We start from the raw sequence: 27,144 nt of genomic DNA on the forward strand, positions 1-27,144 counted from the left end.
CATCATCGTTCATGAACTTGTAGATCTGAGTAATGGCCTTATTGGCAACCAGCCACGTCGTTAAGTCAAACATTTATAGGTGAGTGAATTGAATTCTTATGTGTTTCTACAAACAAAGACTTTTGTCCTATTTACAAATCAAAAGTTTTTCCTATGGTTTTTGAACACCAAAATATAATCGAATATATTTTATATTATGCTTGATCTAGTTTTTCAATGGCTAATTTTTTTTTAAGTACATATAAATCAAGCCTCAAGGGTTTCTGTACATTTTTTGACATATCTAAAATATTTTATAGCATAGTCAAAGTTTTTTTGAATAGTACTAAATTATTGTTTTTCTCTAAAATCATGTTCTTCTTACGTCTCCAAAAATAATTTGTCTAATATTTAATACTTGGCCAGACAAGATGACTTGCTATTGAAATTTGTCTGAATCTCAAATCACAAAAATCCAGGCTGTTACTTTCAGCAAAGCTGGAAATTTTATACGTTTATAATTTTTTTTATATGAAAAGAAAAAAAAAAGATAATAAAGGAATATAATAGGATGGTGTCCCATTTCTAAACATTATTATCAACTCTTTTTTTTTTTTTTTGGAAAAATAATTTTCCTTTTTCTTTTCTGCAAACTCAAAACGCATTGGCAACTGTTTTTTTTTTCCCAATAATTTGACAGTTAGCCAACTTTTGTTCTAATATCCTCAAAACCCACATCCACATCTTCATCTATGTTTCCATTTTACGTACTGACTACGGAAAGACTCAGTTCTTTTCAGCAAAATCCGAGATTTTTTGGTTGCATTTTCCAAGATTAATTGATTTGTGAAAAGGGGTTGTACCTTGTTAGTGATTGTGTAAAGATCGAGTGGTTCTTGATTTAGCGAAGCATAAGAATGGAACCTCCAAGGGGGGTTTTTGATTCGGTGTGGAACTTCATTCGTTTCTTACCTTACTTCATTAGCCTGCTTATTTTGGGTGTCTTGAAAGGTTCTTTTCTTCTTCTTCAATTACACTCATGTCACTGTTGTCTCTTCTTTCCTTTTTTTCAATTAGCATACTTTTTTCATTTTTCTTGTTTTTCATCTCTGTTGCTTTAAAATGATTTTACTTGAGCTGAGAAACAACCTCTCTATCTCCCAAGGTAGGGGTAAGGTCTATACTTACCAGATCCCACTCACCAGGTAAGTTGTTGTTGTTTTACTGTTCCAAAGCTAGTCATAGAAATGACTGGTTTGTGCTACTTACTCTTTGCAGGTGTCATTGTGTTCCCTATCGTCCTTATTATACTCACTGTCGGAAACTGTTCCCTTATTTTGGGTCTTTGGCCAGTGCACCTGTTCTATACATTTTACTGTATATGGAGGTGCATTCTTAAGCTCTCATGGTTAACCTTATGTGTCTAAAGATGCTCTTTAATGACTTCCACCTTTTATGAATTGCAGCACAAAGCAACTAGGTCCAGCTTTAAAATTTTTAGTAGGCATATGTGCCCTTGTTATTTTATATTTATGGCCCTTCATTGGAATTGCAACTAGCATTATTGGCGGGGCTGCTTATGGCTTCCTTTCACCAGTGTTTGCCACTTTCCAAGCAGTGGATGGAAGGGCGACTAATGCCTTCTATCACAGTATATATGTATGTATTAATGATTCCTGTTTCCTACACTGTTGATATCTCATCTCTCATTTTCCTTTGACTGAGTTTGTGAATTGGTTCACTGTGATGGTAGGATGGGACCTGGGACACAGTGAAAGGAAGCTTGACCATTGTTAGGGATTTGAAGGATGTCTTATACCATTCCTATTTCTCAATCATGGATGATTTCCGACTTCAAGAACCTCCTGATGGAAAATGCTACGAGATCAGGTTTTGTTGAATCGTCTATCTCAAAGTTCTTTTTCCCGTCTTTGTCCAATTTGAAATTTGATAGTTTTCTCTATAGTTCCATACCTTATATCTTTCATTATCAGAGAGTCTCAGATAACTAGTTAGTATGTCAATTCAGTTAATGAATTGTATCTTTTATTGGAAATATACAACAAAGCAGCTTGCCGTTGTTTGCTAATTACATGCTCTACTTTTACATCTCTGTCAGTTGAAACCTACACCTCAAAGCTTTCTTGACAACTCCTACCATATGTGATGACAGGGTAGAGATGGTGGTGTAATTTTAGCTACAGAAGCTTGCACGACAGATGAGAGAATATCTCGTATGATGGTTAACCTAAAAGAAAAACATGAACGGAGAATCTGAATGTCCCCTATTTTCCTAGAATATTTCATCTATTTTAACTTCCGTTTCAGAAGAATTTTCAAAACTCCAGCTTTCCCTGTAGGTTTGATCTATTTTTGTATTAGTTCATTCCAAAAATATATATCCCGGTGACTAAATGGCAAACTATACAAAAAGAAATATAAGAAGTATATACTTACTGTTCATAGCATCTTTACATCTTCCACATATATTTTGCTTATAACACTTTACACTGTCAAGATTTTTCTGAATATCAGTGAAGCGTCAAGTTAGTTCATGCAAAATCTTAAAACACTTATTTAGTTTCTCTTAATTCTGACAAAAATAAAACCATCAACCCCTGGGATTTCTAGCTATCTTAGGACAACCAGGATGAGGTCAAGATGTTATTCTACTTGTTAACCAGTCAAATGTCTTATTCTTATGACAACCGAAACATTGGTATACTATATGTTACTCTACTTGTCAGCAAGTTTTAGTCTCCTTCTTGTGACAAACAGAAACACAGATGCATTTTGTTTTTGGAAATGTTCAGTACTTTGCTACAGTTCTTTTAGTCTGAAGTTGCATGTTGTAGGTCTTTGCACTTACAACATTTTAAAAAGTCTGCTGTTTTCCTTGACAAAAATGTTCTTCGATTCTCATGGATTCAACTTATGCTGTTTATCTGCAAGCATATGTTGGGGGTTTGGCTGGGTATCAATTCTTTATGAGATATTATCTTTTTTCTCAGAAGCTACAATGCAATCTATTGCAGGGTGCTTTATATTCCTTTGGCGCTATTAGCTGTGGAACTAGGACTCGTGGTTGATATGCCAATGATCATGCTAATTGCTGCTTGCAAATTCCCTTACATGCTTGTAAAGGGGTGGCGTCGTTTATTTCAAGATTGTATAGGCCGAGAAGGGCCTTTTCTAGAGTCAATCTGTGTACCATTTGCTGGCCTTGCTATCTTACTCTGGCCATTGGCTGTTATTGCTGCATTCTTTGGATCAATATTAGCAAGTGTCCCTCTAGGCGCTTATGCAGGAGTAGTTGTATATCAGGTTTTGTTCCTTTTCTTCCAACTCCTTACTTCAATGATTTCAAAATTGCCTCTTGTGTTTTATACATTTCTGGAACTGCTAAAGTTTTACCAATGCCTTCTACTTCAGGAGTGTTCTCTTTGGGCAGGGCTTTGCTATATCGTTGCTTCCTTGTCCATATATGATGAATATAGCAATGATGTGCTAGACATGCCAGAAGGGTCCTGCTTTCCTAGGTTCTAATAACTATAACCTTTAGACCTCCAGAACTGTGATAATTGACAAAACTATATTTAATTTCAAATAATTTTGATAGCTTCCATATATCTGTGGTATTCATACAGGCCTCAGTACAGAAAGAAGACTGCATCAAGTACCAACTCCCGTGCAGATTCTTTATCAAGGCCTGATTCTTTCAGAAATCCACCATCTAGTACAAACGCCATCAATGTCCCCATACTCGAGTTGAAGCCCCTCGAGGTATTCTTCAAGTTATTTGCTTTTTTGATGCTTCACCATTACCTGGCTGTGAATTTTGGTGCTAATTTGCGCTCAACATATATTACTACTGTAGCTTCTTGATGGCTTATTCAAGGGCTGTCAACGTCATGGCGAAATCATGGTATCTCAAGGAGTAATTACACAAAAAGACATTGAAGATGCCAAATCTAGTAAAGACAGTGGTCAAGTCATTAGCATTGGTTTGCCTGCCTATTGCATCCTTCAGACCCTTATACATTCTGCTAAAGCCAACAGTGCTGGTATTTTGTTAAGTAAGTCAAATAAGCAACTTTGACCATTTAGTTAAAAATTGGGATTATAAAAAGAGACTGATCATGTAAACCTTCATTTATTGCAGATGATGACACCACTGAAATAACTAGCACAAACAGGCCTAGAGATACCTTCGCGGAGTGGTTTTTCAATCCACTCTTGATCATCAAAGACCAGATCAAAGCCGGAAATCTTTCTGACAGCGACGAGGAGTACCTTGGCAAATTGGTTTTGTTGAGTGGTGATCCAGAGAGGTTGAGGGACCTAAATATTGGATCACCACCTGAATCTGAACTGAGGCGAGCTGAGTTTGAGGCGTTAGCTCGAAGGTGATAAACCTTGTTTTCCCATGTTTTTACCACTCACTTATGGCATTCTGATTTTTGTATTAACTCCTCCTGAATTTTCATTAAGGCTACGAGGCATCACCAAATCTATATCAAGATTTCCAACATTCAAGCGCCGCTTTGAGAGTAGCATCAAGGTTATCTTAGAAGAACTGGCCAAGAAGAATGGTGATAGTAGAAAATCAGAAGATGCTGGAAGAACTCCCAGGTCAAAAAGCATGTTTGTTCGTATGTTTAGCGAGAAATCTTTCAAGAATAGAAATGGCAAGAGTGATCAAGAGGCTCAACTGGTAGATACTGATAGAGATGTTGAAATTCAATGATAAGATCCGCATGAATTCTATCCACTAGCATGCTTTGCTTAATCTGTCTGTGCACTTTCAGTCAACAGGTTTAGATTGAAGACTATTTTGAAAGCTTTTATTAGTTCTTCCTGCTAGTAATGAATTTTATATTTCTTGGACAAAGTTTATGAATATGTGCATCAGTTCATCAAATATTTCCTCTGAACTTAGATAAAACTCTCTTTTCCCCTTCTGTTTATATGGTAAACAAGGCTGAGAATGTACAATTGTAACAATTTAGCCAATGTTTTGAAAACAGTACTCATAGAAGACCTCACCCAATATTCAAATGATCTGATAAATCACAGGAGTAATATTTTGATCTAGTTATGGTAAAATTAAAATTAGCAAAAAGGACGCTGAAATAAACACCATACAGAAAATTCATTCTGCAACATCAAACTCAAAGAATAAATACAAACAGTATCTTAAGAGTTGGAATTTCTTTTAGAACGCTCTTGATTCGATCAGCCTACAACTAAAATTGCAAAAATAACACTAGGCCTTGTTTAATGAGTAAGAACAGAATCAAGCTTCTAGTTGCATTACAGTAACTAGCATTACCCAATTGGAAATAGAGACGGAAATTAATTGTCTACTAATCAAACTTTTAAGATATGGAATGAGGTAAAGCAGATGCTTTCTATTCTTTCTTCCTGGAATCCTTCAGCTGCCCTCTCCTTCGAATTCCAATGCAGAAGTTCAGACGCCAAGCATCAACCATCGACTCTGGCAATGAACATAGAACACCCCACAGAAGAGAATGGGGCCAGTAAGGTGTGCACCTTGGCTCATGACCAATCCATCGCAGGGCAGCCCGAGCATAACCATCAGTCGAGGGAACAAAAAATGAAGATCTTTTGATCGACGCCATTTTTGTTGCCACATATAACGGCACCTATAATTTGGAAAACCACGAATCATGTCGCATCAGTGGAAAGTTAAAAAAAAAGAAAGTAACGGAGGATGTCAGGATGTCCTCCTACTTTATCAAGACCTTATTCAATATATGAAGTTGAACTAGACGCCAACAGACAAATTCATTCACTACAAAAATCACACTCCAAATGTTTAATTATAAAGAGGAAAGTTGAAAAAGTAAAATTTTAATTTATACATATCAACATAACAACTCTTCAGAAATTCAACCCCCAAAACACTTCTATATTAGTTAGCCTCACATGTTTGACCATAACAAACAACTAGCCATAGTGAATTACTGAACTCTACCAACAAACATCCAATAGAGTGCCAATTTTAAGACTTTATACCAGACTATTTATATGCTCCTAAAATGTGTTCCGTCTTGTAGAATAAATATACAAACAAGCAAAAGACAGAAGAATCCAGGGCAATAGGGCATACGACAGTAGGGAATATCAGATGGGACTTGTACGCCAGCATAAAAAGAATATGATTACAACTTTCAAAATTGACAAGAAAAATGGGATCAAAAAGCCAGTATCTAAATGATCACCACATGAGGCATTTAGAGAACTTATAAATAACCAGTAAAGCCAAGGGTTAACATATACCTGGCATTGCACATCAATCCCACTCTTCTTGTACTCTACATAGAGGCATCTGGAGAACTGGTCAATGTATCTGAAATATAGATCCAAAAAGTTCAATGCAATACTAAAGAATATAAGGGAATAGCTACTATTTCATGCTTAAAATACAAGTCGTCCTAGAAGTCTAAAACATTGTCATTATTCAAAACACGAAACTAATGGTAATGTAAAACTATCACCAGTTCCTCAAATTAGCTTTAAGGCATTTCACCTGATGATATATTTATGAATCTACACCCAGGAACAGGTTGATCTCTTTTTTTTTTATATAGAGGATATCAAGATTCTCATGTCATCCAATCCCTGAGATGAGGACGTTTCGATTAGCAATCAGATCTCCACTCAAATTCGGTGTTTGGAAATCCATCCGTTTGCACAAAAATGTTAAGTTTACATGTGTACTTTAGGAATATCAGCATATAGTTTACGTGTAAGATTTTCTAGTAGGCTTCAATGTCTTATCAACTTATGAATTATCTATTAAGTTGGTGCAATCATTTGCTATCAGCCAATCCAAAAAGAAACAACAAACCAAATTCGTATAAATTATAGAAAGAAAATGCAGATAGTAGAGAGTGTTCAGCTTACGCTTTAGTTGCGGCATAAACAGCATACAGAGGATCAGAGGGGATAACAATAGCCGCACCAGAACCAATATTAACAATTGCTCCTCTTTTCCTCTGAATCATACCAGGCAAAACAGCTTGAGTAACCTTTGTAGTCCCTTCCACATTAACTTTAATCAAATCTGCCAACAGCTTATCATCCACTTCATGGAAAAATCTAGCATAAGGATACGAAACCCCAACATTATTAATCAAAACCCCAATATCCAATCCTTCAATTGTCTCCTTAATCTTCTTAACCCCTTCATCCAAATCACCAGAGAAATCAACGACGACTGTTTTGATCTGGGTCTGTCCATATTTAGCTTTAATCGATTCAGAAACATCCTTAAGTTTATCAGGGTTACGACCCACAAGAACTAGATTAAGCCCTTTTCGAGCTAATTCAAAAGCAAAGCCCTTCCCAATACCATCTGTAGGTCCAGTAACAAGTGCCCATGACCCATATTTCTTAAGATTCTTAGCAGGTCTGAGGAAATTGACATAGACCCATTTGAGAAAGATGACTGAAAAGCACAAGACTTTCAAGAAACCTAAAGAAAGAAGCAAAAGAAGCCATACAGGCTGGGATTTGAGCTGATGGTAGATGCAAGACTCCATGTTTGAGTGGCAGAAACAAGAGAACACGATAATTTTATATATAAATAAAGAAGCGTATAGATCTAAAGATTGAATCTTGGAGTGTTACACGCGATGGGTTTGGAGCAGTCTATTAATTCACTTGTATGGGCACAGCACAGCTGGGAGAATGGACTATTATTGGTTAGGCAGCTGCTGTTGGGTATTTAATAGGGTGCCTAAATAGCAATATTAATTTTTCAAATTAATGCTGAGATTTACATTGGTTAGTTGAAGTTCGTTGAACAAAATTTAGTGTGCTATCGACTTAGGTGATCCATCCTGGAAAACCACATATAACCTCCAAAATTTATTAGTAACAATCATTGGTTGGACATATAATGTATGTGCCTAATCAGTTACTTCTTTTTATAATGTTTTAAATTATTAAATTTATAATATTTTTATGTTAAGAGTTCATCAAATTTTGATACACCGTAAATAATTTGCTTAGACAGACACCGGAGGGTTGAGGTTGTTATAATTAGTTTATAACTTCTGGAACTTACAAGTAGACCTCAATAGTTTTTAATAACAAGTTTGGTTATCTACATATCCACCCCAAATCTAATTTCTTTTTTTATTCCAGTCCATTCTTCTCTTTGGAGTTATCAATGAAAATGTTTCTTAGTTCTGAATACTTTATAATGAAGTCAATTGACTAATTATATAACTATATACTTTTTTTTTTTTTAACTCCGGATAACCTGCGGTTGCTATAGCCTCTACTCTTCGGGTGAACACTCTGTGGTAAGTGTTTTGTTTGCACTGAGTAAACTCCTCACTGTGTAGTAGCCTGCAAATCACGAAGCTAATTTTTTTTATTGCACCTTTTGTTCAATTTTCATGCTCCATTATTTACCTTTATACTTATTCTATTTTTTTTACTGTATTACTAATTAATTTTTACAATATACAAATAGTTTACAATTTTCATCTTAGTTCTTCGGTTACAATTATGAATGAAATTTGCGATGGAGCACAAATATGCAAATTATAATCATAACATACAAATATAATTTTTATATTAGATATGTGTGAAAGTTGCTCTTAAAAAAATAGACTTTTTATTGGAAAGTTGAAAATAGGTAGCAAATGGTTAAATTAGGTCAAATTAATCATTAATAAATATCTTTAAAAAACAGAATTGAGATTATAATGGATAAAGTAGTACTTATTTGAAAGAGATAATTTGCGATGGTCGCTCTATTTAATTGATTTTTCAATATTTTAAAAACGATATAATTGTAAAAAGCAAGGCAACCACGTTCTCCATTTTCCCTCCCACACGGCCCACGTTAATTGTTATGTGCACGTATTCTTCTATTAATAACTGTTCCCCTATACGTAAAACTGTTACTTGTAGATTTCTGTTTCTCATTATCTTCCCAAACTTTACTTTAATTCATCTATATCATGGCTTTGACGTGTTTTGGTAACGTGTTGTTCATCTCAATTATAGTTATTATTACGTCTTCTCTTGAATTAGTGAATGCCTCATCCATGGAATTCCAAGTTGGTGATACTACTGGTTGGACAGTTCCTCCCCAAAATGACACAATTTTTTACAACAACTGGGCTTCCGCTATGAGGTTCAAAATTGGCGACACTATCCGTAAGCATAAGCATATATATATGTATTACTAGCTAGTTTTTGTTAGGAAGTCATGTTTAATTTGGTGATGGATTTAGGTTTCAAGTACAAGAAGGATTCAGTGATGGAGGTGACGGATAAAGATTACAAGAAATGCAACTCAACACAGCCTCATTTCTTTTCCAACAGTGGGAACACCATGTTCACGTTGGAGCATTCTGGCTATTATTATTTCATAAGTGGAGCAGCAGGACACTGTGAGCGAGGACAACGAATGATACTAAGGGTTATGGTCCAGGATCTCATACCTACTGCTTCTCATGCTCCATTCTCATTCCCAATCTTTCAACAACTTCAACTTCTCTTCTTTCTTTTCCTTTCACTTGTTTTATTTTAACTTCTTACTGCGACGTTGTTTTTCTTCTGCATTGGCATACTTTGTTTATTTTTAATCTTCTATGCGTTTCAATTTATTTATCACATTTTCCCCCCTTTAGCACGTTTCTGTGACAACGCATCCCATACAGGCTTACTGGATGTATGCAAAAGGTCTTTCCTTTAAAAAAAATTGTGTTCAATCAAACACCATTGAGAGTTATTGTTTTAACGATAATTGCATCACCTCAGAAAGATAAAATTGCTAAGTTATCACTGTTGTTGAATGTGGCAAATAACTTCTACTTATACACAATGCACTATTGTTGAATGTAACAAATATCTTCAACTTATAAACACGTAGAACTATAAGTAACCAGGAACTCAAGATCAATAAATCAATAATGAAATGGAGTACAAGACAGGGGAATGGACAATTGATGGGGTCTCATGAGGTTAAAGGAGCGTACATTTTTCGTCTATAGCTGAAATTCTAAACTATGGAGTGCAGTATTGGAGCCAGGACGAATCACCTTCATATTCTGATGACTCACTTATTATTTTGGTGACACGAACTACATCTTTAACGGAATTGGCAGGTGCTGCTGATCCACTATGATCTTTAGTGCCTCCTCGTCTTCGTCTCTGGTAAGTGATTTCATAGTGACACGAAAACTGTGCAGTATTCAGCTGATCATGATCATTGCCAACCTGCACGGTTACCTTGTCAAGAAAAATTGTATCAGAAATTAATAAGCCATGTTTTGCAGCATACACTTCCCATCCCCCTCCAAGATGGTATTGATCACCGATTTCAGTATGCAATAATTTCATCTCCACCAAATTGTTCCCCACAGGATCAAATAAAGGCAGGGCAATATCTCCGCCTGCTGCAGGAAGAGGAAGATCGCGACCCAAATTCTCTTCCACGTCTTTCTTTGGTAGCTCTATGAACATTACACCATTAGTACGGCCACCATATCTGTACACAATTTGCGAACATAATTTCATCTCAACAACTGGTTCTATCTCTATTAATCCTGTAGCACCACGACTAAACGAATATCGTTCACTCAACTTTTTTATATATAGGGCTTTTACATCAGCTCTAGACAAACGTCTGAGCAGTACAGGGTTATTCATGTCAATAGCTTTTTGGTCACAAGTGTGTCCGATACGAAGGCCCAATTGCTGAGAAATCTCAAGAAGTACCAAATCCTTGTGAGCTTTCAATTGATTTTCCATTACGAAATCCTTCCATTGTCCAGTGAAGTAATAACATTCATTTTCTCCTACCAAATTGACTTTCCGTGTTTTTTCTCCAGCATTAACACGGCGTTTTAATTTCAAGCTCTGTATATAATGCGCCAATCTCCTGGGTATCTCTAAGTGATCGCCAGTAATGTCATCTTCGCTTAATTGCTTTTCAAAGAACTGTTTTCCGTTTTCATCTCTGTAAACCCATGCGGTTCCCGTGTCAACAGGGCTACCTCTGTCATTAATATAAGATGCAGAAATATTATCAGTCAGAACTCTACCTACAAAACATACATTTGATATAATAGAATTGGTCTATTAGACCACTTGAAAAACCTGATCAAACACTTTATCAAGTGTTCACGTGCTCAATTGGAATATTTTATAGTAGTGTCTAAATGAAGTTTACTGACAAATTTAAGATATAGTCGATTGACGTTTCAATTAATTCTAGTTCAAAGAGTGGGGAATTATGATATAGACATACGTGGAGTGTTTGGTTTGCAGAGAATCGTTCTCTGAATTGTCCAGGTTATCACAACTGTCATTGTTTTGTTCTTCCACCTTCATTGAATCGCTATGTTGATCAACATGATAGTAACTATCTGATATTTCATTCTTCTCCAGTAGTTGATCACGGAGCCCTGACATTATCACCTTGGTGATTTTTTAGTATGTGATCTTTCTCAAGGAGAAATAATTAACGTAGAAGAAAACAGAGTAGCTAATAATGGGAGTATGGTGTTATAGTTTCACCATTATTTATAGAGGTAGCAATGGAGTGTTCGTGCACCCACGCTTATTCAAACAACATTATCTTATAGTATTTCCCGATTTGCTTTCTGCCTTGTATTTGACCAGTATGTGACAATAACCCTTGTGAAAGATATATAGATAGTAAGTAGCTCCCCTTTATTAGTTTTTTCCAAGTCAATTAACTAAATATGTTGGAGTTCGATTAATCTAAATTTGTAAATTGCAGATCCATTTCTAATTAGTAGAGTCTAAACTAATCAGAGAGCTAGAATCCGAAAATTTTGAGCAAGGGTAGAGAAAAATTCTAACTATTCTATCGAAGCCAAAATCACGTCTTTCTGAGTTATATTACCAAAATATTGGTTGACCAAAGGATTTTAGCTTCTTTTTTTTAAAAAAAAAAAGATTGGCTAAGGAAAGTGTCTTTTTTCAAAAAGGAAAAAAAAAATGAAGGAACATTCACAAGATTTGAAAAAGAAAAAGCACAGCAAAAATATTTAAATAGTTAAGTTTTTAGTTTGCAGAACATTTCTTGAGACCACTTGATCATAAAATAAAATTCTCCAGATGCCGTCGCATTCATAAGAAAGTGAATTTTTAATGATTAATGAATGGTCGACGTTGATATGTCAAACTCAATAAATAAGTTTGATAGTAAACCGTCCTATATTTGTTTGGATAAAGATGAACATATTGATTTAAGCTAAATAATGAATTATAATCAATCATTTTCACCTACACAAGTTTATTTTTATATCTTTTTTGCTTTTATAATTTCTTCTAATCACCAAATCAAAATAATAAAAGCTTTAACCACTTTTAAATCTGCTTATTTTGACAAAGGAATTTTTCATTAAATTGTATTTTTTTCAAAAAGAAAAAAATGAATTATCGAGAACAACAAAATATATTTGGCTAATAATTCGACCCTAATTACTATTCAAAAACACTTCATTTTTTCTTTTAAAGTTTGATCAAATACCTTAATTCTCTAAAATACACTTTTTGCTTTATATATATATATCCTTCTAAAGCCATCCAAATCAAGTTGAACAAGTTAATTATATTTTTATGGCGCTATAATCGGCACCCCTAGATGATACGTACTAATTTTAAATTTTCCATGCCGTCCAAATAAGTAGTCCAATGCTTTTTTTATTTTTTCATGATATTTCAATTTGGATTTCTCTCTTTTTGGCCACAAAAATATATTACTTATTTTTTAAAAAAAAAAAAAGAGTTGGAATTTTAAAACAAGACAGAGAGTGATGTTCCTTGGGGCATTTGACTTTTAGGATTTGTTAGACAAAATTATTAGCTGAACTAAAAAATGGGGGTGTCATGGGTGCAACAACTAATTTGCAAATTGATTTCCCACTCCTTTAATTATCCTCTCCCTCAAGACTCGTTCTGATCATACCTTTCTCTCTTCTTCTTCCTTTCATCAATTAATTACACCAAAAATATCATATTCATGAATTCCGTAAGTTTCTCTCTCTTCTAGTTTTTTTTTTTTAATTCTGAATTCGTTCTGCCTCTAAACGTAAAGGTTCTTGAATTTGTGCTATTCTAAAATATAATGAGATTCATGAAATCTGTAAAAATCCAAAACCCCGACGCCTCACATTTCTCTTTTAATGAATTAGACGTTACGAAAAAATGATTGTTTTGTTCCTATATGGCATATGTCTTATTGGCTACGACCAACCTTTTCAATCGGTTTGCTGCATTTGATTTCACCAACAAGTTTTTGTGTATTTTTTTTTATAGCACGATGGAGCATGTGTTAGTTGATAATCCCTTTTACATTTCGGTTTAACAAAGGTATTTTGTTGATTGTTCATACAAAACATAAAGATTGGAAGAAAATCACACGTTAGAGTTGTTTGACTTTATGGCAAGTTTAAGAAAAAGAAGAGAAAACCTGTTATGCCATTTGTACAAGTTTAGCATGTTATTGAAAACTCTGCTTTTTGACATTGGCAATTTCTAGCAAGAGAAAGGTCGGCCATTGCCGAAATTCGGGGAGTGGGATGTAAATAATCCAGCCTCTGCAGATGGATTCACTGTCATATTTGCTAAGGCTAGAGATGACAAGAAGGCTAATAGCAGTGCAGCACCAACACAAACGCCCAGAAATGACTATGCATATGGACAACCGAACCCTTATCAGCAAGAAACCAGGGTATATCCATCCCCTCAACTACTAAATCTTACTAATACTTCTTCTTTTTGTGCTACAAGCATTCAAGAAATTACATTTTGGAGTTAAAGTCTAGTCGTTGTTATTTTCTTACTATCATATGTTGTTGTTACTGTCATAAATGATGTGTTTTTGCTTTCCTTGTGCCGAACCTGCCAAGGGAGGGGTAAGGTCACCACTTGTGGGACTATACTGCGTAATTTGTTGTTGTTTAGAGTTTGGTTCTAGGTACTAGTCTGTCTTTTGAGATTCAGAGAAGTATTATTCTAGATTAGAGTTGTCTTGTGGTGACATGATATGTGTTTGAATAAGGAAACTAGAACCAGATCTAACTGAAACTGATTATATTGTCCACAAAAGAAAAATTAACAAGTAGCGGTTTTGTTGGAGAGTTCATGTTGAATGTTTGTTAGGAGACTTTGTAATCTTGTTAGTAGGAAATGTAAAGAATTTATTCATGTTCATAGAACAGTACTCAAGACCCCAACTAGATTCTAATATGTAGTATTTGTATATATGCAGAAAAGAAGGTTTTGCTGTTTCTGAAAGCAGGATGTTTCGGTGGCTGTGAATTATGAGACTTTAAGGCCATCGGGAATTGCAGTTCAAGTCTGCCAAGTGGGAGAATGAGTGCTGCACCTTCTGTTTGTATTTTACTCTATTGATTATTTGTTGCATATAAGGTTTTCTTCAACTCTCTCTACTCTCTACTCCCCAATATATGTATGTATGTATTCAGGGGAATCGTCGACCAACACACGCTAATGTATTCTACTTGAAAAGCATAGTCGATCACTCTCTCCATTTCTATCTACAACGCATCATCCATCACTATACTGAATTTTTATGAGCAAATTTTCAATGTTCGATTTGAATAGTTGATTGAACCTACATGGACTGTGTATCTTATACATTACTTGTCCATCAAAGTTGGCTGCTAGCTATAAGAGAGAGAAACAAGTCATCTTTCGTAGCTGTCAGTAGAGAAAGAACTAACAAGTCATTTTTAGGATACTACATTATGCACTTATTATAAAGAGTTGCTTCCTCAACTTAATCTTGTGCTGTTTGTTTACAAAACTTAAATCTCAAACCAAAATATTTTTTATTTTTGAAACAAAAGAACTACGATCTAAATTTGTTCCATTAAATTGGTTTTCTTAAGTTTGGTTTTGAATTAATGATTTGGTTATTTAGATAAAATATTCATGTCTTAATAATTTTTCAGTCCTAATAAAATAATCATGTCAAAATTGCCTTAATAATTTTTAAATCCTATCACGATCATCCGAATAAAATGTTCATTCTAGCAAGGATCATTAGGAAGGAAATTCCTAATCTAAATTAAGTAAAAACTTCAAGTCACTCATTACTCAATCTTTTAAGTTATATGAAATAACTCAAATATAATCATTAATTAATATAGTATTTCCTTAAGGACACAACTCCTTGAATCAAAATAAAAAATACAGTCAGAGTGAATACATCTCAGCTTGCACTATTTACCATGAGTCGAATTTGATATATGGGTTTATGTTTAATCTATAAAAAACACTAGTGTCCGAAAAGTTGAATGCAATATTCTAATCATAATTTGAAAATTCAAATTAAAAATTGAATTTCAATTTTGACGAAACTATTGCCATCCTGCATTTATACATCAATAGTAGTTGTCAAATAGGGTTATCTATCACAGTTAAAATGGTTAATTTGAAACGTGAATCGCCTCGTATGAGCATAACATATTAAACAATACATAAAAATATAACAGTGTTTACGGAATGTAAATTACGACCTATTAATGAATTTAAATCGGTCAAGTATCTCCCGAATTAATAGGACCTGTATTATTATCTGTTGCTTATATTTAATTTGTATTGTTAGTTTGCTATCCCTTTTTCTAGGTCACAAAATAAATAACACAACACCGAAGATATTATTTATGTATTTCAGTAAAAACGATGCTGAAAAAAGCGAAAAGCGATTGATCCAGGACGCGAGCCAACCACGTTACTTAGAAATAATCTAACGATTACAAATCCGACACGTCATCAATATTCGACACAGATCCCAACTCATTCACGGCAAAGCTTATTAGTCGACGAAACAATAAATACAACCTCAAATATTTTTCACATGTACCGAACTACCCCTTCCACATCCACCCATTCTCAAACACAAAACCACCCAATGTCGGTTTCTTTTACATGCCTATTTCCGTCATTTAATACCAATATTTTTCTTTAATATAAAATCCCCCTCTATTGGCTTTCTCTAGTAGCAACCTATCCAATCACTCCGTTTTTGGTATTCATTCATTCTTCAATGGCGACTAGTTTAATCCGACGAGCGATTTCTAGGGTTCAGTCATCAGCACCGGCGGCGAGGCTACTCGTCGCCAGAGCTCACGCTTCCGACTCCCAAGCACAGAAGGTAGAATCTAAGCCTAATCTCAAATCATTTCAAATTTACCGATGGACTCCAGACAACCCAGGGAAACCTGAGCTCAAAGAATACAAAATCGATCTGAAGGAATGCGGACCTATGGTTTTAGATGCGCTAATCAAAATCAAGAATGAAATTGACCCTACACTTACCTTCAGGAGATCCTGTAGAGAAGGGATCTGTGGTTCATGTGCTATGAACATCGACGGATGTAATGGACTCGCTTGTTTGACCAAGATCTCGTCGGATTCTGAATCGACGATTACGCCGTTGCCACATATGTTTGTCATTAAGGATCTGGTGGTGGATATGACTAATTTCTATAATCAGTACAAGTCTATTGAGCCTTGGCTTAAGAGGAAGACACCTGCACCAACGCCTGGGAAGGAGATACCACAGAGCAAGAGCGATAGGGCTAAGTTGGATGGGATGTACGAATGTATTCTATGTGCTTGCTGTAGCACATCATGTCCTAGCTACTGGTGGAATCCTGAGTCTTATCTTGGTCCCGCTGCACTCCTCCATGCCAACCGGTAATATTTGTTTGTTATTATCATGTCAAGCTCTTCCTCTTTTGCATTTACTCTTTATTGATGTGCTGTAGTTTGTTTGGTCGTTTGGATCATATATCAAATTAAATACATCTTTAATTGGTGGATAGCGTTACCCCGAACCTATGCAGCTGTGTTGGTGGGGAGGTAGAAAGATACCTATAAACAATAAACATTTAACTTTTCTGGAAGTGCAGCAAATATATGGTACTTATAAATATAACAGGTTGGGCCATAAAAATATTTGAATTGATTGTATCAGATTAAGAACGCCGTGTGCCTTTCAGATATGAAATGAATCTCATTTCCGTGAGCTGAAACACTATCCAACTTCTTGTAGAAGATGGATCAAAGAAAAAACTTTTTGTAGAAGTTTGATGAATCATATGCTGAAACGTCTTATTTTATGGTAAAACCGTGCAATTTCCATGGTAGTTCTGGTAATCTTATTCTGAGTTGTCATTGGACAACTTTGAAACATTAATTTCTCATCTTACTAATCCCTAATTGGTTCATTAATTTGTACTTGTTTCTAACCTTTGTCATCTTTAATTTGATTCAAAACTGAAGATATACGTCCAAAATCTCATTTTAGACAATACATCTTTCAGCTTTTTGAATGCCGTGTGGTTAATTTTTTTGCTCTGCTGTCCTCCATAAAAAATCTAACTAATGTGCCAAGAATAGTTAGGTTTTACTCTCCTTTGCATTAACATTATACACGTCTCTTTCATTCCTTCTGCTGCCTGCACCACCAATTGACAACTAACTGTCCTTCTTGGACCATTCCGCTCCTATTGTGCTGATCCTTTCTCTCTAGAACAATCAGTTTTATAACTCTCATACTAGTTGTAGGGGTAGCCTACATTATGTCCTTTGGGTGCTCAAACACATACTAGTGGTTAATTGTCTGTGTTTTTATAGGAAATTAATTATATTTTGTAAATAGAGGCACAGTGAACACCCAAAGCACATGAGGGTTTGGGTGCACTGGTTTAGAGGGCAGAGGAAAGGTCACTGCATATATTGTGTCTGGGATCAATCTAAGTATTAACCGGCGTTTGTTTTTATGCATCTTCCTTTGAATGTTTTACGCTTATCTATTCTTCTTGTTTCCTTGTTACTGAATTCATACTTCTTTGTTCCTTCTATTTTTTACCTTATTAACTTTTTCCCTTTCTTTTTCTGTGTTTTTGCTTATCCATATTTCTTTTTTCCTTATTACTGTATATGAATGGGAGAATCCTACAAATGAAGTACTCTATGCAGTCGATTTCGTTTTGTTCTTTTCAAATATTGAATCATATCCGATGGGTATGATGGTTGATTTTTAAAATTTAAAACCAAATCAAATCAAGTCAAAGAATATGTCAATTTTTGTTACACATCAATTCAGTTTAGTTTTCTTTTTGGTTTGATTTTTTTAATTTTCTGGAACACTTCTATTTGTAATGATAATATTCATTATGTTTTTTTGACTTTCTCCACTAAATCACCTTAAAATTTCAAGTGTGTCGCAACCTACATTCAAAGGCATTGACTATCATGATACTAAAATCTTAGGGCCACCACTGATCAGCTTGTAAGGTTCAAAGACAATAGTAGTGTTAGAAGTCCTTTGCTATTCTTTCTCAGTGTGGGAATTACATGCAAGGATGGAAAAAGTTCAAATCACACCCTGGGCGAGTCGTCATTCAAAGGAAAAAAAGAAATTGATAGGAAAAGTAGATGAAAGGAGGACCTTTTTCTATTCAGTTCTACAAACCTGGGGATATATATTATTATGTCAAAGGGAGTATTAGAGGAATGCTGTTGCCTGAGGCCAAATGCTAGAGATGTTTTCGGTTAACATCTTGTCCAAACGGCTTTTGGACTTGTATGACCGACTTGCTTAGAGATGTAGGGCATTATTTACCTAGGTCAATTGCATGATGAGGGAGTAAGAGTTTTGGATTTCCGAAATTTCAGTACTTGCCTTGATTTTCTAGAGTTTTGGATTGTTTATAAGAAGTTCTACCCCATTAACCCTACTATCCATTATTCCCATCCTTGCGATATATTTAACGGAGGCTTATCTCTTGTATTTAAATGTAGATGGATCATGGATAGCCGTGATGAATATACTCAGGAGCGCCTGGATGCAGTTAATGACGAATTCAAGCTTTATCGCTGCCATACTATTCTGAATTGTTCTCGTGCTTGCCCAAAGGGATTAAATCCCGGGAAGCATATTCAGAACATCAAGAAGCTGGAGATGGCACCTTGAGCCTGCAGTGTAGTGTGTTCCAATCTTTTCTGCTAAGATTGATTTTGAAGGACTAGTAGGAGGTTGTGTCCCAAAATAATGTATGCACAGATTGTAATTTACTCTCTGAGATCTTTTTAATACTTGAATTTGAGATGAAAGGTGCATCTCTCTGAAATATAATACAGTATCAATTTCAAGTACATTGCTCCATAATGCCATTAAGGCAGTTTGTGTTTCCTCATAAGTTTTTTTAGCTAATGTGTGTTATTTGAAGGAGTGATTATTTGTTATTCCCTTTGTATGTTGCTTCTCAGCAACATACAGATCTGTGTGGTGTTTAATGATACTCGAGTTTCTTTGAGTCAATTAGTTTTAAGTTATTTGTGTTCGGAACTTGATATTTATGGGCATGAAAAGAGATAGTAGTACTAGTACATTTTTCAGAATCGCAGTGGACACTAAAAAAAAGAAAGAAAAACTGGCACTCCCCAAAAGTTTTAGTTCCTCATATGAGAAGTATGACCCTTTGATTATACATTAGATTGAAGTTTGAAAACAGTAGATATAGTACTTATATTAGCACAAGCATTGGATGATCTCCATTGAATCAATTGTTTTTATCTTCACGAGGTTTGCTCAAACTCCTAAAGTAGGATAGTATTAAGAGATAATTATTTTATACTGCTATATATAACAACCCCCACCACATGAAAACCAATAATCAGAAGAAAAGGAATGAAGTTGTTAGTAGTAGTTAGCTTTCTAGTTTCTATGGTGATTATTATTAGTACAATTGTTGGAACAAGCACTCGTCTGCCCTTTCTCATAGACTCTAAGACTGTGGAGCCATCTCAATACTTCACAGTAACAGGTTACCACTTGAAACAAATAGTATTAATTTTTTTCTCATTAGGTGACTGATGAAATAACTTCATTCTTCTATATCTATATCACAGGGTGTAACAACGACTGTGATATAGCCTGTTGCTATTGTGATGTTACAAAACAACCACCTCTCTGCGTTCAGTGCTGCCGTGAAGAGCGTTGAGCCAAAAACGATAGAAGAAATATATTGGTCAACGAGGGGAACCAACTCTCCTTTAATTATGTTTTTAAATAAGAGATGTTTTTAAATAAGAGACTTAGATTGCATATAAGAGATGTAAAAGATACTTGATTTGCTCTCTTCATTTACAACATACATCAATAAACTATCAAAATTGATGGGTAGTCCAAGTTCAAAGAAGTGCATTCGAATTCAGAAAAATATGTTCATTATTCCTCATCAGCAGGTTATTTGCAGCAATCATCTCCCGTTCTTGTGAAAGCAATAAGCTTAATACAACTTACCCAACATATTGACTTCACCTCGTTGGTGACCTCAACTGAAGGTAAGACTCACTAAAATATTACCAAAATTTATACACTCCTTGTAAGTCCAAGGAACACCACAGCAGACGCAATCTGAACTCTTAAATCTGCAATATCAACATCATGACCACCTTCAACAAGACCCCAATTGTCAACCTGTAAGAAGCCAGGGAAAGTGAACACTTAAAACTTGCGTTTTGGTAGCGCAGGCATCGATTATGTAGAGATACTACTAAATGAGAGACAACAGCCCTGGCTGTTCGCGTATTAGATAGGTTACACGAAGTCCTACAAAAGATAAAGAAAGGAAATTGACTGTGTACAAACCTGCAAATCTTCCTCAAGCCTAATTAACTCAATAGCTTCCTCAATCCCCAATCTACCACGGAAAATTCCAAGTGCAATGACTAAAGAATGTGCAGCTGAAGCAATTGCATCAATGGTTGCCAATTCACAATCATCTGTTTTCTTGAGAACGCTTCCGATGGCACTAACAAGACCATCATCTTGCTTGCCACCAAAAAAACTGGTGTGTACAGTGGGTTTGAAGCCGAATTCTGACTCTACCCACTTAAGAAGGGGATCAATTTTCTCTACTTGACGCTCTGTGAAATTTCGAAGTGTCAAATCAATATTCAAAAAGTACTAGTATGAAACCTAAATAAAAGGCCAAAACAAACAAAAGAGTGCTGCAGGCTTGCTGATAAGCTACGTTGCTCGGAGTCTTCAAAAATGTAAATGGATGCATGTCGGATCCTCCAAAAATAGTGTATTTTTGAAGGATCCGACACGAATGTGGCAGCATTTTTGGAGAGTCCGAGCAACTTAGCTGTTGGTAAGCATATACCAAACCAGTAAATAGCTCTTGCAGTCAGAATATGGAGTCTAAACTCTTCTAGCTCTTGTGATATTAACAATACAAAAAGTAATTCTAGGCCGCTTCACAGTTGGCCAAATAGATGGAACTTCTGAGCACAAAGCATATTCCATTTATAGGAGGAGCTAACAATGTTACAAAAGCTTAGGATCACTGGAATATCTAATATGCTCTATCGGATTTAAAATCACCCTAGGAAGAATCCAAAAGGAGACTTCTGGATTTTTAAAATATAATGAGGAGACTAGAATAGAAAGATATCATCATGGGTGATGATAGTCATGCTCAAAGAATCCCTTCCCTAGATCCATCAACACTGAAGTACAGTATAACTTCAAGTAACGTTGAAAAAAGAAGTGGCCCTCAAATGACGTTTCATTTTATCTTTTGTTTTGGGACTAGAGTCACAACATTAATTCCTTCGACCAATAAAAAAACTGTGGTGAAATCCCCCATATTCAACCAAGACCACTCATCTCTCTCCCCTTTCTCCACTACTGCCCTTCCAGTGAACCTTCTCATAACTCTGAGCGGATCCTATTAGGTCTTCATTCTTCCTACATCATATCAGATCCTATAAAATTCAGAAGGCCACTGGAACCCTATTCAAACCACCTACCAAACCATGTCTGATCACACTTCCTAACACTGAACTGTAGTCCCTCTTAATAATACTCACACTGTTCCTAGCACCATTTTCCCCATCAAAATTTATTCTTCAGTTCACTGAATTAAACCTTGAAGAGAGTTCAATTATCTACCAGGTTTTAGTAGTGTGCTTGGCGGGCAGAATATATTGCTAAATGAAACTTTGATATAGTGGGTGGTTCAAATGTAAAAGGTGCAATGGAATTCTGGAGATAAAAAATAAGCGATATATCATTACTGTCTTGTCCTCCAATACGCTCTAACATGGGGTAGCAGAATTGTGCTATCACAAAATGCTCTCAGAAGCTAGAGAGATAATTGCATTATTTAAGATCGAATCATTCATCGGAAAAAAAAAGAGCAGAAACTATTAACCATGTAATCTCAAGATGCATGAGGTCGTCCAAATACCAGAGTAAAGAGCACAATAAAAAATTCTTTACACAGATTAGCAGAGGCTGATATAAATTTCAGACTCCAATTACTAACCATTTGCTGGAAAAGCAAAAGATTCCCTCCTTCTAAACTCGAAAGAAACTAGCTAACAACGGCATGCTCTATCCTTGGCTATGACTGACACTAGCAGTGGGTGAGATCTAGACATAGAAATAGGACAGCTGAATTATTAATCATTTCAATATTTTCCGTTCTTAATTATTTTTTCAAAAAATGAGTACAGCTGGGCAGCAAAAGACTTATGAAAATTATATCAGACCACTACTTTTTGCCACTTGGTAAAAACAAGCCTGTTCACCATAAATTGCCCAACAAATGAAGGATATCAAAACTAAGTTTGCTCCTAAAGACATGTTTGAAACCGTTTTATGAGAAAAGCAAAATGTTGAGAGCATATAAAAAGAATTACACTTAGCAAAATAACATACCAAGAACTCCGCTTGTCAGATCATTATCCCCTGGAGCACGACAGAATACTAAATCTTGAGGGAATTTCTTCATCAAATATTCAATTATCTTATGACGCGTCAGTGGAACTCTTTCTAGTGCAGTACATGATAGTTTCATTAATGGCATAGTAAAGGGCCTGATCCCATCTGCTTCCTACACCAAAATACATTTCAGGCCAAGGGTAGCAAAACACACAATTAAAACATCAAGCAATATGGGAAATATCAAGTTCCCTGGATATAGAAAACACATGAATGACGAAAAAGAGAAGTTCACTAAAATGGGCATCTGAGAAATGAGGAATAGAGGACCTGGTATTCCCATTCAGCAGCAATAGCCTTAGCAAGAGCGAGAGTGGGGCATTTGAGAGGGCGCTTAGAAGGGGTTTTAAGCGTACGGTAATCAAGCATAACACTCCAACCATTTCCATCTTCAGCTTCTCTAGTCGTCACTTTCTGATAAAACCTCTTTCCCACAATTGATCCAGTCATGAAAGACATAGGCATCGTCACAGAATCCGCCTCTTTTGACGAAGAAGCCTTCTTTGGACCCTTAATGAAGATATTTTCATCGATTGCTGATTTTCTCTGATAATTCGAGTCTGCATCGCCCGAATTCTCAGAGAAAGTGAATGAGGAAGATGGGACATCAGATTCCGGTTGTACAGATTCAGCCAAGTTACTGAAACAGCGAGTATGCAAAGAGGTTAGGTTTCTTAGAAGGGAAAAGTTTGATGCTTTAAGACTTCTTCTCACGATTTCAGCCGCCATAGCTTGGAGAGAAGACGATGGATGCAGCTGAAGACGTTGAATTTGCTACTGCTCAGCACGAGAAGCATTCTGTTTTGGGTTTGGGCCTGATAAATTCTTCCAGGAAACAGGCCTCAATAAAGCATTTAGGCCCAAATTAATTGTTCAGGATCCATAGATGTAGTCAAGGCCCACTTGGATTAGCTGAATTTAAGTAAGAATTTAACTTACTAAGGGATATTGAAGGGCCTTAAAGATACAACTTAATAACTTTTAAAGAAAAATGACAAAAATCACACTTTTAAGTTCTCTTACTATCATTAATTCCTATTATTAGTTTACAAATTTCTAAAATTTCTTATTTTCATTCATCAAATTAATGTATCAGCGTATCAAATTAATGTAACTTGCGGAATTAACTGAATATTAATCATAGAGGAATGGGGGTAGAATAGAAAATGGGGGTCTAGGGCAAGAGTATTATACAAGGATTTCTTTTTCTTTTCAAAAACTCCATTTTTCTCATTTTTCTGAGCATGTATTTGAAAAATTCACTTCATTGAGTTAGTCAGACCACCTCTTCTTTTTATATGATAGTATCTATCGGTACTTTCAAAGTTGGAAGAAAGAAGGAAGAACTCAATTTCTTGGCTGCTATCATATATTATTAGATAGCATGCATCAGATTAATTCATCAGCGCATCAAATTAATGTATCTTGTGCATCATATTAGTGTATCATGTATAAAATGTACATCAGAATAGCGTATCATGTACAAAATATAATGTATCTTACTTAACGATTAATGTATCTCGCATATCAAATTAATGTATCAGCTCTTATATTATTGTATCAGTTTGAGGAATTTCTGTAATTATAACCTTATAAAGGACAAATGATAATTTTGCCTTAAAAGTACAAATCATGTCCTTTGCCCTAACTTTAATTACACGAATATAGCAATATTTTTTTTTCCAACTGAATAGCAATTTTTTTTTTTCAAAATTGGAATTCTTATTAAAATTACAAAAAGAAAATGTGTACCAAGTCACCTTAAATTTCTTCAATTATTTTATCTTCCCTAATTTACATATATCATATCCTATAAAGAAAGGTTTTCTTAAAAAATAGAACTTATGTTCCAAACTAAGATAAAAAAAAAATATGCAGTTAAATAATTTTTCAATTTTAATTCATCGCAGGCGTTGATAGTGATTCCTTTGATTTTGTCGAACTTGTTGAATATACATTCTTAAGATTTTGATTAATGTTCTGGTGCAATAGTAACAGATATAATTATTAAATAGATATTAATATTTAGCAATTGTTTGTGGAATATTAATAGGATTTTCACATAATCTGTGTTTTCATTCTTTTTGGTATTTATTCGTTGTATTATACTAACGATTTTGGTGTAATAAAACAACATCATATGATTTTGGTTATAATCTGATGACCCGAAAAAGTTTTTTTTTTTAAATAATAGGTTAAATTGATTAAAGCACCAAGTTAATATAAATTCATTACTTAAGTGATTTAATTGGTATGTTGAATGCTGAATATTAACTGATTTTATGAATAGTGTATTTTGGTATGTGATATGCTATAAACATATAAGTTAAATTTCAGATACATATATATATTGTTGTGTATTTAGTTGTATTATTTGGTATATAAAATATAACTTTCAAAAAAAATTGGTTAATATTTTTGGTGTATTTTGTTTATCTGAATTGGTGTAGATAATAATTCAAAAATTGGTCATATGTGATCTGTTACTTAATCTGGTGTATTTATTTTTATAAATTGGTGATAAATTATAATTATGATGAATGTGTTAGTGTATTTTTTGTGTTGAATGTCATATTACTTTTGGTCCGTCGATTGTGTGAATTACCACAAATTGATTTATTAGGTATGTGATATGATATTTATGCTGGTATATTTGTTTCAAGTGAAATGACACCAAAATAATTCTATGATGTGTTGAGCTTGGTGTATTTATTGGTCTAATATATAATATCATAATTTCAAAATACATAATAAACTATTGATGTATTTATTAGTGTAATAAATTATTTGGTGTAATCGATTATGAAAATTGAGGTGAAAAAATTTATGCACATTTCGGGCAATTAGTAAAGTATATCGGTAATTGTCTTATATACTAGTATCAAATATCAATGTAACTGCCAAACTGTTTAAATTGATGAGTGCATAAAATTTATTATGTATTTTTTAGAAAAATTATTAATTATTTAAAATTTTCTATAGGTAATTACGTGAATTACGAAATTGAAGGAGTGATGTAAGATATAAACACCAAGTATGAAGGCTTGATTACTACTATATCTTCACAATTAGATGCGGACACGATCATTAATCATTTGATACTCAAGTATTTCGTAATTGGTACATCACCACTAATGAAGATTCCTAACGATCTGAGTGTATATAATTCCAGCCTAAAACAAAATTAATTTTAGTAAAACTAGTTAATGTAAAAAAAAACTTGGTTATCAGAAATAATAGTCTATATTAATATAAAACGTTGATTAACCATTGTAAAATATGCCGAGATATTAATAAAATTTATTTTTAAAATCCTTGAAAGATTTAAAATGTCTTAAAACAATTCTATTGAGTACTCAATGATTTTGAGATTGCGTAACACAAATAAAAGATTTCTTCAATCTCATGAAAATGATTTAAAATATTATGTATTAGTGCAATTGGTGCACTTACAGATTGCTGGTTATGCATATGCTAGAAGAAGTGTAACTTTCTTTGAGAAGAAAAGACGAGTTTCAATGAAATTGATCAATCTCATGAGTCAGAAATGATTTGATTATGTGTATGCAAAATATTTATTTGATCTACCAGAAAGCTCGATCGGAAATGAACTATTTGCTGACATATGGAGTCACAACAATATATTGACATTCAACAAACATTGATAACCACTCCTTCAAATCATATTGATCAATGAAGTAAGTCAAGGGTGTGTTTGGTTGGAATCATAATCTATCATATTCAGAAAATAAGTGATTTTCATTTGACAAATATATATAGTTCAATTGAATGGAAGATATAATCAAAGGAGAACAGACACAACATATTTAACCAAAAGTATTTTTCACACATGATCTTCAACAAAATGATGAGATAGACGTACAAAGATCCATTCAAGTGATAGTCTTGTAAATTTATTCACTAAAGATTGTCAACATCAATATTTGAGAAAGTTGTGATACAAGATTGAAATGCATTGTTTTCAAGATATTAAGTGAAGTTTTTATCAGGGAGAGAAAAATACGTATTGTACTCTTTTCCTTAACCATGTTTTTGTCCCAAATGTGTTTTCCTGGTAAAGTTTTTAACGAGACAACATTCAAAGCTTATTAGAAAATATGTGTACTCTTTTTCCTTCAGTAAGATTTTCTCCCACAGGGTTTTTTCCTAGTAAGGTTTTAACAAAGCATATTATCAATGGACATCCAAGAGGGAGTGTTATAGAACAATATAAACACCAAGAAGTTACTCACCCATTATCTCCACTATTTTCCTCATTATGAAGATGATCATAACCTCCATAACCT

The 27,144-nt window shown here is 34.5% G+C and overlaps 7 protein-coding genes and 1 long non-coding RNA gene across 8 annotated transcripts; 5 read left to right on the plus strand and 3 right to left on the minus strand.

The window, feature by feature from the left end:
- The first annotated feature begins 102 nt into the window (after nucleotides 1-102).
- On the plus strand, nucleotides 103-4,900 carry LOC101255644 (uncharacterized membrane protein At3g27390). Its single transcript, XM_004231775.5, has 10 exons — nucleotides 103-990; nucleotides 1,258-1,366; nucleotides 1,446-1,638; nucleotides 1,733-1,869; nucleotides 3,015-3,303; nucleotides 3,412-3,518; nucleotides 3,627-3,762; nucleotides 3,857-4,055; nucleotides 4,142-4,385; nucleotides 4,471-4,900. Exons 1-10 carry the CDS (start codon nucleotides 897-899, stop codon nucleotides 4,724-4,726), a joined length of 1,764 nt encoding a protein of 587 aa, XP_004231823.1. The 5' UTR covers nucleotides 103-896; the 3' UTR covers nucleotides 4,727-4,900.
- A 212-nt stretch (nucleotides 4,901-5,112) lies between these two features.
- Nucleotides 5,113-7,984, minus strand: LOC101255347 (very-long-chain 3-oxoacyl-CoA reductase 1). The gene is made up of 3 exons (XM_004231774.4): nucleotides 6,910-7,984; nucleotides 6,283-6,352; nucleotides 5,113-5,645 (listed from the first exon to the last, which is right to left on the minus strand). The coding sequence occupies exons 1-3, from the start codon at nucleotides 7,545-7,547 to the stop codon at nucleotides 5,391-5,393; spliced, it is 963 nt and encodes a 320-aa protein (XP_004231822.1). The 5' UTR covers nucleotides 7,548-7,984; the 3' UTR covers nucleotides 5,113-5,390.
- Nucleotides 7,985-8,922: 938 nt separating this feature from the next.
- Nucleotides 8,923-9,766, plus strand: LOC101255045 (early nodulin-like protein 21). Its single transcript, XM_004231773.5, has 2 exons — nucleotides 8,923-9,180; nucleotides 9,258-9,766. The coding sequence occupies exons 1-2, from the start codon at nucleotides 8,982-8,984 to the stop codon at nucleotides 9,554-9,556; spliced, it is 498 nt and encodes a 165-aa protein (XP_004231821.1). The 5' UTR covers nucleotides 8,923-8,981; the 3' UTR covers nucleotides 9,557-9,766.
- Nucleotides 9,767-9,907: 141 nt separating this feature from the next.
- LOC104645667 (uncharacterized) lies at nucleotides 9,908-11,917 on the minus strand. The gene is made up of 2 exons (XM_010317645.4): nucleotides 11,279-11,917; nucleotides 9,908-11,026 (listed from the first exon to the last, which is right to left on the minus strand). Exons 1-2 carry the CDS (start codon nucleotides 11,440-11,442, stop codon nucleotides 10,033-10,035), a joined length of 1,158 nt encoding a protein of 385 aa, XP_010315947.1. The 5' UTR covers nucleotides 11,443-11,917; the 3' UTR covers nucleotides 9,908-10,032.
- Nucleotides 11,918-12,824: 907 nt separating this feature from the next.
- LOC101254747 (protein NOI4) lies at nucleotides 12,825-14,567 on the plus strand. The gene is made up of 3 exons (XM_004231772.5): nucleotides 12,825-13,030; nucleotides 13,541-13,732; nucleotides 14,273-14,567. Exons 1-3 carry the CDS (start codon nucleotides 13,022-13,024, stop codon nucleotides 14,294-14,296), a joined length of 225 nt encoding a protein of 74 aa, XP_004231820.1. The 5' UTR covers nucleotides 12,825-13,021; the 3' UTR covers nucleotides 14,297-14,567.
- A 1,462-nt stretch (nucleotides 14,568-16,029) lies between these two features.
- On the plus strand, nucleotides 16,030-19,360 carry LOC100736507 (succinate dehydrogenase). The gene is made up of 2 exons (NM_001247931.3): nucleotides 16,030-16,728; nucleotides 18,841-19,360. Exons 1-2 carry the CDS (start codon nucleotides 16,076-16,078, stop codon nucleotides 19,010-19,012), a joined length of 825 nt encoding a protein of 274 aa, NP_001234860.1. The 5' UTR covers nucleotides 16,030-16,075; the 3' UTR covers nucleotides 19,013-19,360.
- Nucleotides 19,361-19,724: 364 nt separating this feature from the next.
- LOC138341904 (uncharacterized) lies at nucleotides 19,725-20,224 on the plus strand. The gene is made up of 2 exons (XR_011215007.1): nucleotides 19,725-19,865; nucleotides 19,951-20,224. It is a non-coding gene; the product is annotated as an uncharacterized lncRNA (long non-coding RNA).
- On the minus strand, nucleotides 20,121-23,663 carry LOC101254148 (uncharacterized). The gene is made up of 4 exons (XM_004231771.5): nucleotides 23,108-23,663; nucleotides 22,775-22,949; nucleotides 20,693-20,970; nucleotides 20,121-20,521 (listed from the first exon to the last, which is right to left on the minus strand). The coding sequence occupies exons 1-4, from the start codon at nucleotides 23,564-23,566 to the stop codon at nucleotides 20,414-20,416; spliced, it is 1,020 nt and encodes a 339-aa protein (XP_004231819.1). The 5' UTR covers nucleotides 23,567-23,663; the 3' UTR covers nucleotides 20,121-20,413.
- Nucleotides 23,664-27,144: the final 3,481 nt, after the last annotated feature.

Source organism: Solanum lycopersicum, chromosome 2 (assembly GCF_036512215.1).
Source record: "Solanum lycopersicum chromosome 2, SLM_r2.1".
NCBI lineage: Eukaryota > Viridiplantae > Streptophyta > Magnoliopsida > Solanales > Solanaceae > Solanum > Solanum lycopersicum.